Here is a 12218-nt window from a genome sequence, read left to right as displayed (position 1 = left end):
TCTCCTCTTTGACGGGTCTTTGTCTGGTTTTGGCATCAAGGTAATGCTGTCCTCATAGAGTTTGGAAGTTTTCTATTTCTATGTTTGGAAACAGCTTCAGAAAAATAGGTATTTCTTTTTTAAATGTTTGGTGGAATTCCCCTGGGATGCCACCTGTGCCTGGACTCCTACTTGTTGGAAGACTTTTGATGACCGATTCAATTTCCTTACTGGTTATGAGTCTGTTCAGGGTTTCTGTTTCTTCCTGTTTCCATTTTGGTAATTTTTATGTCTCTAGAAATGCATCCATTTCTTCCAGATTGCCTAATTTGTTGGCATATAGTTGGTCATAATATTTTCTTATAATTGTTTGTATTGTTTGGTGCTGGTTGTGAGCTCTCCTCTTTTGTTCATGATTTTATTTATTTGGGTCCTTTCTCTTTTCTTTTTGATAAGTCTGGCCAGCGATTTATCAATCTTACTAATTCTTTCAAAGAACCAGGAGCTCCTCATTTCATTCATCTGTTCTTTTGGTTTCTGTTTCATTGATTTTTGCTCTTCTCTTTATTATTTCTCTTCTCTTGCTGGGTTTAAGCTTTATTTGCTGTTCTTTCTCCAGCTGTTTTAGGTGTAAGGTTAACTTGTATATATGAGACTTTTCTTGTTTCTTGAGAAAGGCTTGTATTGCTATATACATCCCTCTTATGATCACCTTTGCTGTGTCCCAGTGGTTTTGAACAGTTGTGTTTTCATTTTCATTTGTTTCCCTGAATTTTTTAAATTCTCTAATGTCCCAGGTGACCCATTCATTCTTTAGTAGGATGCTCTTTAGCCTCCATGTATTTGAGTTCTTTCCAAATTTCCTCTTGTGATTGAGTTCCAATTTCAAAGCACTGTGGTCTGAGAATATGCAGGGAATGATCACAGTCTTTAGGTACCAGTTGAGACCTGATTTGTGAACAAGTATGTATTCTATTGTGTACATGAGAATGTTCCATGTGCACCCGAGAAGAATGTGTATTCTGTTGCTTTAGGATGAAATACTCTGAACATATCTGTGAAGTCCATCTGATCCAGTGTGTCATTCAAAGCCCTTGTTTCCTTGTTGATCTTCTGCTTAGATGATCTGTCCTTTGCCATGAATGGGGTATTTTAGTTCTTTACTATTATTGTATTATTATCGATGGGTTTCTTTAATTTTCTTATAAATTGGTTTATATAATCGGCTGCTCCCATGTTAAGGGGATAAATATTTACAATGTTTAGATCTTGTTGGGTAGACCCTTTAGTTATGATATACTGTCCTTCTTCATCTCTTATTACAGTCTTTGGTTTAATATCTAATTTGTCTGATAATGAGGATTGCCATCCCAGCTTTCTTTTGATGTCCGTTAGCATGATGAATGGTTTTCCACCCCCACACTTTCAATGTGGAGGTCTCCTTGGGTCTAAATCGAGTCTCTTGCCAACAGCATATCAATGCTTTTTTATCCAATCTGATACCTTGTGCCTTTTTTTTTTTAAGATTTTATTTATTTATTCATTCATGAGAGACACATACAGAGAGAGAGAGAGAGAGAGAGAGAGAGAGAGAGAGAGAGGCAGAGACACAGGCAGAGGGAGAAGCAGGCTCCATGCAAGGAGACTGATGTGGGACTTGATCCCCGGTCTCCAGGATCACACCCTGGACTGCAGGCGGCGCCAAACCGCTGCGCCACTGGGGCTGCCCCTAGTGCCTTTTGATGGAAGCATTTAGCCCATTTACATTCAGAGTAATTATTGAAAGATTAATTTAGTGCCATTGTATTACCAGTAAAGTCACTGTTTCTGTAGATTGTTTCTTTCTGGGTCTGTGTTACTTTTGGGCTCCCTCTTTGCTTAAAGGTTCCATTTTACTATTTCTTGCCAGGCTAGTTTAGTAATCACATATTCTTTGACTTTCTGTTTGTTGTGGAAGCTCTTTGTCTCTCCTTTCATTCTGAATGACAGCCTTGCTGGATTAAGTATTCTTCGCTGCATGTTTTTCTCATATAGCGCCCTGAATGTATTATGCCAGTCTGTTCTAGCCTGCCGGGTCTCTTTGGACAGGTGTGCTACCAGTCTAATGTTTCTACCTTTGTAGGTTACAGACCTCTTGTCCAAGCTGTGTTCAGGATTCTGTCTCTGAGATTTGTAAATTTCACTGTTATATGTCAGTGGTGTTGACCTATTTATTGATTTTGCCTTTTTCAATCCCCATATTAGGGAAGTTCTCAGGTATAATTTGCACCAATATACCTTCCTTTTTAAAAAAAATATTTTATTTATTTATTTATTTGAGAGAGCACAAGCAGGGTGATGGGCAGAGGGAGAAGCAGACTCCCCACTGAGCAGGAGCCTGTCTTGGGACTCAATCCCAGAACCCTGAGATCATGACCTGAGCTGAAGGCAGACACTTCACCGACTGAGCCACCCAGGGGTACCAATACAATTTACTCTAACAAACAGACCAAAATACACCAAGAATCTAGTGTATGACTCTGTTCTCTTTGTCTATCTGATCATATTATTTTTTGCTAGTCTTTTTTTTTTTTTCTTATAAAGATTTTATTTTTTCATGAGAGACACACAGAGAGAGAGAGAGAGGCAGAGACACAGGCAGAGGGAGAAGCAAGCAAGCTCCATGCAGGGAGCCTGACATGGGACTCCATCCTGGGTCTCTAGGATCATGCCCTGGGCTAAAGGCAGGCACTAAACCGCTGAGCCACCCGGGCTGCCCGTGTTAGTCTTTTTAAATTTCATCTTTACAAGTACGTTCTATCCTTTCAATGTATTTAGTTTTTATATATAGATGTTTTTCATTCTTAATAATTTTGAGATGTAGTTTCTTCTAACAAACTGACCAAAATATACTCAGAATATAGTGTATTGCTCTATTCTGTTCACCTGATTGGTTTTTTTTTCTTTCAATTTTCATTTTTAGTTACATTCTATCCTTTCATTGTACTTAATTTTATTTTTGTACATATTTATTTTTCTTTCTTTACAATTTCAGGATCCAGTTTTCTAACAGACCAAAGTACATGAAGGATCCAGTGTACTGCTCTTTCTGTCCATCTGTCTGATTCTATTTTTTGTTTGTTTTGTTTTGGGTCTCTTCTGATTTGTTTAGCGTATATTTCTCTAGTGTCATTGTTGCCATTTTAGTATTTTCTTTTCTCATTCATCTATTCTCTGGACAGAATAACAAGATGGAAAAATTCACCTCAAAAAAGAAAACAAGAGGTGATACTGTCAGGAACCTGTTCAGTATGGATATAAGTAAGATGTGGGAACTAGAGTTCAGAATAACAATTATAAAGATACAGGCTGGACTTGAAAAAAAGACCAGGAATCCTGGGTGTGACACCAGAAGAATCCCTTTCTGGAGAAAAAAAGCCTAAAATCTAATCAAGTCGAAATCAAAAAGGCCATTAAATGAGATGCAATAAAAAAATGGAGTCTCTGGGATCCCTGGGTGGCACAGTGGTTTGGCACCTGCCTTTGGCCCAGGGCGCGATCCTGGAAACCCGGGATCGAATCCCACGTCGGGCTCCTGGTGCATGGAGCCTGCTTCTCCCTCTGCCTGTGTCTCTGCCTTTCTCTCTCTCTGTGTGTGTGTGGGACTATCATAAATAAATAAAAAAATTAAAAAAAAAAGAAAAAGAAAATGGAGGCTCTGACTACTAGGATAAATGAGGCAGAAGACAGAATTAGTGATCTAGAAGACAAAATAATGGAGAATAAAGAAGTTGAGAAAGAGAGATAAACAGCTACTGGATCACCAGGGCAGGAGTCAAGAGATAAGTGATGCCATAAAGCAAAACAATACTAGAATGATTGGGATCCAAGAAGAGAAAAGGTAGGGACAGAAGGTATATTGGAGCTGGGGAACTTGGATGGCTTTGGCTCAGGTCTAGATCTCGGGGTCCAGGGGTTGAACCCCTTATTGGGGGCTCATTGTACTCTCTCTTTCTCAAATAAATAAATAAAATCTTAAAAAAAAATAGAACAAACTGTATCCCAAAATTGTAAAAGAAAGAACAACATATATACACAAAAATAGAATACTATGAAAGGATATAATGTAACTGTAAAAATGAACATTTTAAAAGGTGAAAAAAAGAGTTGGTAAAAGAAGAAATTCATTGAAAAGGGAAAGAGAAAAAAAGGTTAAAATGGAAAGACTAAAGCATCGTGGGAAAGAACTCATGAATTGTATATAATTTTTCCCCCTAGTGGTGGAGTTTAGCAGTTCTCTGTGATCAGTAAACTCCATCTTGGCTGCAGGGTCTGGCTTATCTTCTGGGGAGGGGCCTGTGGCCTTGATTCTCAGATGTCCTTTCTCTGGGTGGAATCGCACTGCCCTTGCCAGGCTAACTTACCTGCTCCAAATTGCTCTAGGTTGATTTTGTTCCCGAAGGCTTTCCAGGCTGCTCTAGAGGGGAGTGAAAATGGTGGCCCCTTACTCTCCAACCCTGGAGTGCAAGCTCAGGGCCCCCAGGGAAAAGCAGTTCATCCCTCTTGTCTCCCTGATCCCTGTCCGCACTCTGCTCACTCAGCCTGGGACCGAGTGTTTCTGTCTCAGGCACACTACCCTGTCTGGAGTCTCCAAACCCTGCACACTCCTGTGGTGTATACCCATGCAGCTCCACCTGGGGGAGGGAGGAAAGTCTCCTGGAGGTTCTCCTCTTTTCTGGGCTCCTGCTCAAGGAGCAGTAGCCAACCTTCCCTCTGTTCTCAGTCTCTGGCCACCCCAAGCTGAGAGCCGGCTCCTGGGCTTGGTGATTGCAGCCCACTTCCCCACCCCAAAACCCGGGAACTGTGCCACATTCACACCCCTGTCTTCCCATGATCGCAGGGATCCTGAGACCACCCTTGTCACACCCAGGATTCCACCCCGCTGAGCCACTGAGCACCTTCTAGGCAGGGACATCTCACATGGGAGCAGACTTCTAACTGTTCTGATGTTGTGCTCTGCTGCTCCATCAGTTAACCCACTGCCAGAGGCTCTCTTCCTGTGGTCTGTCTTCCAATAGATGGCCTCTGATTCACTTCTGCCTTGCCGGTCACTTTGTATTTTTAGAGTTGCAGCTACTCTTTTCTTAGATCTCAGGTGAGTTCAGAAGTATTAGTTGAATTCCTGGGCAGATGGAGCTGAGGGCTCCTCTTCCTCACTGTGTTAGCCAGCCTCGCAGGTGGGCCCTCTGACCTGAAAACTTGTCCTTCAGCACTAAGACATTTTCTCAGATACTTTTAAATCTTTTGTTATGAAAAATTGAAGAGATAAAAGTAGAATAGTGTTTATGTCATGCTCACAGGCCTCTGTACCCCCAAGGAAGCAAAGCCCAGACACAGATGCTGTCATTAACTTGTTTCCCGGCAGGTCTTTTTCTGTGTGGTTTCCTCTTGCTGCTACCACTTCGCCAGGTTTGTTTTCTGACTTGTTCTCAGTCATGTTTTGCATATTTGGGGGTTTGGGTGTTATTTTCTCTTTTCTGGGGGATTTCTTCCACTTTACCTGCCCGACCCTTCTTTCATTGTTTTAGCTCCCTGAGGATGAGTGATGTCTGAAATGCTCTTTTCTGTGAATTTCTCCCATTTCCTCAGATTTGCTCTTTTCATTTGCATTGGTTTCTAATCCTTAAACTGAGAACTTTTGACTCTCCAGTCCTAGGGCTATGGTTGTGCTGTCCTCTGCCTGGCTGTGGGCTGCAATGGGACCCCCACCCTGGGACACATCATCTCCTTTCCTGGCTTGTTGTCAGGGTTTGCAGCACCATTGGGTGGGCTGACCTCTCGCCTCATTGCTTGTTTCTAGACTGTGTGTCCTCTAGGCCGCACCTTGCCTTTGTCCCATACCTGGGCTGTCATGTGTGGCTCCTGCTCCTCTGAAGGTGACTCTACAGCTCTGGTCCCTGGGCTTGTCCGTGTGTCATGAGAATGTGCTGGCCAGGGGTCCATGCCCTACAGAGTCCTTATCTTAGGACTTTGTTCTATAACTCTGTGTATTTTTAATGACATTAATTGGTGTTTTTCTCATTATTACTCATTAAAAGTAATAGAAGTTCATTTTAAAAGTTTGAAAATTACCAAACTTCAGTGAGAGAAGTAAAAATCATTTATGAGGGGATCCCTGGGTGGCTCAGCAGTTTAGCGCCTGCCTTCAGTCCAGGGCATGGTCCTGGAGTCCCGGGATCGAGTCCCACGTCAGGCTCCCCGCATGGAGCCTGCTTCTCTTTCTGCTTGTGTCTCTGCCTCTCTCTCTCTCTCTCTGCATCTCTCATGAATACATTTAAAAAAATATTTTAAAAATTAAAAAAAAATCATTTATGATCTCACTCTCCTGTGACAACCACAGTTGGCAGGTATTTATATATACAAATTATGAAAGAGAACCATTGGATTACATGCATGTAATTTATTTTCTTTCTAAAAATGGGGTTATACTATAAGGTATGGGTAGTAGATTATGTCATGCATTTTGTTTTTTGATCATTATTGGAATTGTAACCCTGAGAACTAATTTGAGTCATAGTTGATGTGGTTTTCATGTTTTCTCCTGATCCAGAGCAGATAAAATACCCCCATCTCTGTACTCTACCTACTGCCAAGCCTGCTCCAGTGCCGCAGAGAAGAAGCCGGAAAGTAAGATTAATAGGTCTCCCTGTCCCTGAGATGAGTACCTTTCTGCTTCTCCGGTCAGGAGGTGTGCAGGGGACTCCTCAGCCAGTGCTGGTCTCGCTATGTCAGGAGAGACCCACCTCACTTGTCAGGTCACAGGCTCACAGGCGCCCTGAGAAGTTAACAGGCCATCTCCCTGATGTGCTGCGTGAGCCTATGATATGGTTTCTGCTTGCTGTCCTGATTCAGAGGACCAGGTGGCCAGGCTTTGAGGCCTAGAGAGTTGATTGTGAAGCAGGGTGTAGTGGGTGGTCTGTGATAGCTTGTTTAAATGGTTGAATTGTTCCATACTGGGTTGGGGATCACTCACCTCCTAGGGATCGGTGGTATAGACCTAGGTCCAGTCTGTGCCAGCATGCATGACACAGCGGTGCTTGGAGCCACTTGCTGGCCTGTTCCTGCCTTTCCCGTTCTCTTCACTAACAGGGCGATGGTAAGAGGGCCTGTCCTCCACTTGGTGAACAGTAGTGTTTGTTTGCTGGTTTAAGTCCTTTGACTTGTGCAGAGTCTCCTAGGCTGAATGAGGGGGTGTTTTGTAGTTCTGTCTGCCAAAAACCTTCCTTTTATGTGCTTGGATAATTTCTCATAGCACAGAGACTCAGAAAACTTGAGAGGGCAAAGAATGAAGGTCCCTGGTCTCACACTTGTTTGCACCAGTGTTGACACGGCTCCCCACTGTGCTAGGGGTGCCAGGGAGGTTGTAGGGCTGTGTCCAGTGTTTGAGAGGCATGCTCCCCACCGACTCAGCCCTCTGGCCTGCCCTGGAGGCCTTGAGAACATTTTCTATACTTTTTCTGGCAGAAAGCCTTATGATTTCTGGTTTTGTCTTGGTGTTTGTCTTGTGAGGCTCACTGCATATACACAGTGTCTTCTCCAGTGATACCACACCTCAAACTTGTTTTTATTTTATTTTATTTTTTTAAAAGATTTTATTTATTTGTGAGAGAGACAGGCAGAGACACAAGCAGAGGGAGAAGCAGGCTCTATGCAGGGAGCTTGATGTGGGACTCAATCCTGGGACTCCAGGACCACACCCTGGGCCAAAGGCAGGCGCTAAACTACTGAGCCACCCAGGGATCCCCTTGTTTTGTTTTTAAAACATACGTAGTGTGTCTTCCTTTTTGTAATGAAAACTGTATGTTTGGGGAGCCTGGCTGGCTCAGTCATTGGAACACGCAACTTGATCTCAGGGTTGTAAGTTCAAGCCTCATGTTGTATATAGAGCTTAACATTAAAAAAAAGAAAAAAAGAAAAAGAAAAATTGCGTTTGAAGAAACATTTTTCTTTTCTTTCTTTCTTTTTTTTTTCCCCCTTAGAACACACATGCAAGTAGTGGGAAGGGGCAGAGGGAGGGGGAGGGAGGGAATCTCAAGCTGACTCCATGCCCAGCATGGAGCCTAATTCGGGGCTTGATCCCAGGACCCTGAGCATTACATGAGTTGAAATCAAGACTTGGATGCTTAACCGACTGAGCCACCCAGGTGCCCCAAGAAATATTTTTCTTTTACAAATATGTGATCAGATCTACTCTGTTTTTATAAATCTATGAAATAATATGTTGAGAACTGGTAGTCATCTCTTGTATACTAATTCTTAGCTTTGGGCTCCCTGCTAAGTGCGGAGTGTACTACCCCTGCTTGTGTCCTCTCTTTCTCTTGCTCTCAAAAAATTTTTTTAAGATTGTAATTATTCATGAGAGACACACAGAGAGGCAGAGACATAGGCAGAAGGAGAATCAGGCTCGCTGTGGGGAACCCGATGTGGGACTCAATCCCAGGAATCTCAAGTGGACTCCATGCCCAGCACGGAGCCTAACTCAGGGCTGGATCCCAGGATCATGACCTGAGCTGAAACCAGGTGCTCAACCACCGAGCCACCCAGGCACCCTGTAAACAAGTTTCTGATATGGTTAGTGTGCAGCAGTGAGCTCCTTGTAGAGTCCTGGCGCCTCTGTCTGCCCTTTTCACAGAGAAGCCATGTCCAGTCGTGTGTGTGTCCTGTTATCCCCCAGATGCTGCCCTGGGAACAAAGACGGAAGCCATCTGTGTAGAACCCCTGGGACTGCTTGCAGCTGCGCTAAGAGAGCTCAGAACCACGATGACAGACCCCACCCAGTATGATGGTGAGGACGTTGCTGTGGGCCGGGCTATAGGCAATGGATATTCGTGGGCTGAGCCAGCTGTGGCCAGAGCTCAGTGGCAGAGTGTGGTAGTTAAGCCTGACCACAGCCATCTGCTTCTGCCGAGCCAGCCCTACATGTGGGGGGGCGGGTGGACGTCAAGGATGCGCATTGGGCTTTCCCGTCCGCCGCCATCACCTGCATTTTCCTGTTCATCTAAACGCGTTTCTCCATTTGTAGTTTTTTCTGCTCAGATGGCGGTGGTTTCTGAGCGGCTCAGCTCCGCCCTGGGCCTGGGTGAGGAGGATGGCAGCTTTGAGGAATCACAGGTTCAGCTCAATATCTTCTCTCCAGAATTGGAGCCGCAGGACCAGCAGGTGAGTGCAGGATGCAGACAAGCCTCTTTTCCAGCCCCGTGTCTTGCCAGGTGAACTGTGTATGTGGAGACGCCCTTGTGCTGGGCCTGCTTGGCCCCAGCCTATTTGTGGACAAACTCTTTAAATTTCTAAAGAACATGCAGCAGAGGCCATTTGCAGCACCAAAACCTCAAATGATTTCTTTCTCTTTTTTTTTAAATTTTTTTTTTATTATTTATTTATGATAGTCATACAGAGAGAGAGAGGCAGAGACATAGGCAGAGGGAGAAGCAGGCTCCATGTACCGGGAGCCTGATGTGGGATTCGATCCTGGGTCTCCAGGATCGCGCCCTGGGCCAAAGCAGGCGCCAAACCACTGTGCCACCCAGGGATCCCTCAAATGATTTCTTCTTTGGTCCTATAGACGAGGTGTGCTGGTGCTGTTGTCCAATAAGTTTGATGGCTGGGACTGTGGGACACTTGGCCTGAGGTCTTGCAGGATTTGGGACTGGGGTTCTGTGCCAGTCAGTGTGGTGGTTTCTTCCACAGATACACTCCTGCTTTGCTGTATCCGTGGTGTAAACCGGCTCACGCATGTTGCTCTGTGCCCTCTGACCATCTGTCTCTTGTCAGGTCGTGGATCTCCTGTTGACATCTTTTTGTCAGAACCTGATTGCAGCCTCTGGCTTCGCCCCTCCAGACAGGTAGAGGCCTGGGGTTTCAGCTGGGTGGTGTGGAGCTGTGCTTGGGCAGCCTGGGTGCTCCGCACAGGTTTCCCTCATGGACTGGGGCTTCTCCCTGTTCTGCATGATGAGGGGCATGGCTGCCCATCCTAGTCCAGCTCTGACCCCAGGCCCTGGGTCCTGCCTTCTGACTTCTGTCCTGGTTGGGGGTCCCAGGTAGCGAGGGGCAGTGCTGATGTTTACCAGGTGGACACCTGGCAGACGTCAGGCATCAGTGCAGGAGACCCGCTTTTTAGGGAACAGCCCGGTTGCCGAGGCCTCCCCTATGCCTCCTGCTCATTCCCCACGGGAAGGCTGGGCAGGGCCAGGGCTGGTCAGACTGCTGGTCTCGGTGGCTCCCCCTGCAGGCAGGGCCCCTGGGCTGCTCACTTCGTGACAAGCCTGTGTGGACACCGGCTTCTACCCATTGTGCTCACCAGGCTTTGCCAGCTGCTCCGTCACCAGGTAGGGCTGCTGCCTCCATCCATCTGGGAAGTGGGCTTTGTCCTCCTCCCTGTACGATTACTGTTTCCCGTTTTAGGGCCCAAGCCTGAGTGCCTCCCACGTGCTGGGCCTGGCTGCCCTGGTCATCCACCTGGGCGAGCGCAGGCCTGCAGTCCCTGAGGTGCACGTGGCTTCTCCCGCCCCCGTGAAGAGCCTCCCCCTTCCAGAGTTCTTGAGTAGCCTCCTGACACTTAGGACCACAGAAGCCTCACTCTTCTGCCTCAAGTGAGCTGTTCCTCCCGTCCCTCCGCAGTGCCTCTCCACTCCACAGAAGTAACATTCTGATCACGTAACATTGGCAAAAACTGACACACTCCACAGATAATCACTCTTTAATATTTGGCATATGTCTTTCCAGAGTCTTAAGTTGTATTTGTGTGGGTGTTTCTTTGTTTACAAAAATGAGATCCTACTACCCTAAAACCTGCTTTCTAAAATGTTAACAGACCATAGGCCCCCTTCCATGCTGTTGGGCCATCTTCAGGGGTTGTGGTGAGCGTTACTGGTTTTGTCTCGGGAGCTCCTGGCATTTGGTCGGATCTGTGCCCCTGGTGAAGCTGCTGGGTTTCTAGGGGGTGAGTTCCTGCCCATGGAGCTGCACTGTCCAAAGAAACTCATCTGAAGGGGTTTTGAGACCCTTCATCCTACAAGTTTGTGCCAACATACACCCCCACAGTTCTCTTATCCACCACTGTGGGTCAGACCCACCCGGGGGGAGCCCCAGTGCTGCCCTTCTGTGTGGGGGCAGCTGGGAAGTTGATAGCATGGTACATGGGGGTGGTCGGTGCTGGGAGAGAGGTGGGCTGGTGAGGGCAAGAGCAGCTGTGCATCCCAGGGTGGGCAGGGCCCTGGGAGTCTAGATTTACTCAGTCCCAGGGTGAGTAGATGAAGGGTCAGGCTAGAAGCCAGGAAGCTCCAGTGCGAATTGTTTGCTGGGCCTGGGATTGCGGTTTGTGAGCAACTCCTAGAAAGCTTAAGGGGTGGTAACGAGTGGGCAGACACAAGCACCAGGGTGCTTGCCATGGTCCACTTGTGCCCCCCACAGTGGGAGGCAGAGTGACCCAGCCTGGGAGCTTTTGTCAACATCAGTAGTCACCACTGGCATCCAGTCCTGAAGGTGGGTCCCACTTCCTTCCTCACACTTTCCTGACGCTCCTGGGCCCCAGGGACAGCCTCTTCCCATTGGGATGTTCTTTCTCACACTTCACAGCCCAACACAGGTGGGCAGAGGCTCCTCCCGAGGCTGAGTTTGAAATTGGGGCTGCTTCTGTCCTGTTCTGGACTTCTTTCAAGAAGGAACAGGGAATGATTTGCTAAGACTTGAGTGAGTGGAAACCCTCTCAGATGATGCATCAGTAACGCTCCAGACACATCTAACTTAATTCCTTGTGTTCTTGCTATGACTGCTCTTCATATGCGGTGAAAGCAAGCCCTCACTTGCACAGTCTGTCCATTGGTGTGTTTTCTGTGTCTGTGTTGTGAGTGTGGACAGAGCTCAGACTCACACATGTGACACATGGGCCAGTTCCTCGGGGCCCAGGAGACCAACCCTCAGGCCCTCTGGTTTAGGATACAGTCAGTTCGCTTTTGTGAAATTCACACTTGTTTTTATTTCATCCCGTATTTTGCATGGATCACATTTCTACATTGTTTTTGCTTCCTACTTTCAGATTTTGTACAGCAGCAATTTCTTACTCTTTATGTAAGTCTTCTTCCCAGTCAAAAGATATTTTGTGCAGCTGCTTATCTCCAGCCCTCATGAAAAAGGTAGGTCTGTCCAGTTCCTTGTCTACATTCTGTGAGTCTCCAGTTTCAGACAGGCTTCCCACTGAAGCT

The 12218-nt window shown here is 46.2% G+C and overlaps 1 protein-coding gene across 8 annotated transcripts in view; it reads left to right on the top strand.

The window, feature by feature from the left end:
- Positions 1-12218, top strand: part of FANCA (FA complementation group A) — a 60254-nt gene that overhangs the window by 30649 nt on the left and 17387 nt on the right. For 6 of the 8 annotated variants that reach the window (XM_055305076.1, XM_055305074.1, XM_055305075.1 and 3 more), the window contains 7 exons: positions 6569-6645; positions 8693-8803; positions 9041-9177; positions 9790-9860; positions 10247-10343; positions 10420-10607; positions 12053-12149. In XM_055305076.1, coding sequence (XP_055161051.1) covers positions 6569-6645; positions 8693-8803; positions 9041-9177; positions 9790-9860; positions 10247-10343; positions 10420-10607; positions 12053-12149 — 778 coding nt within the window. Of the gene's footprint in view, positions 1-6568; positions 6646-8692; positions 8804-9040; positions 9178-9789; positions 9861-10246; positions 10344-10419; positions 10958-12052; positions 12150-12218 lie in introns of those variants that run through there. The other 2 variants (XR_008661842.1, XM_055305079.1) reach the window with 2 other exon arrangements.

Source organism: Nyctereutes procyonoides, unplaced genomic scaffold, assembly GCF_905146905.1.
Source record: "Nyctereutes procyonoides isolate TBG_1078 unplaced genomic scaffold, NYPRO_anot_genome, whole genome shotgun sequence".
NCBI classification, from domain to species: domain Eukaryota; kingdom Metazoa; phylum Chordata; class Mammalia; order Carnivora; family Canidae; genus Nyctereutes; species Nyctereutes procyonoides.
Note: the sequence above shows the minus strand (reverse complement) of the source record. Positions and strands in the feature narration are given on the sequence as shown.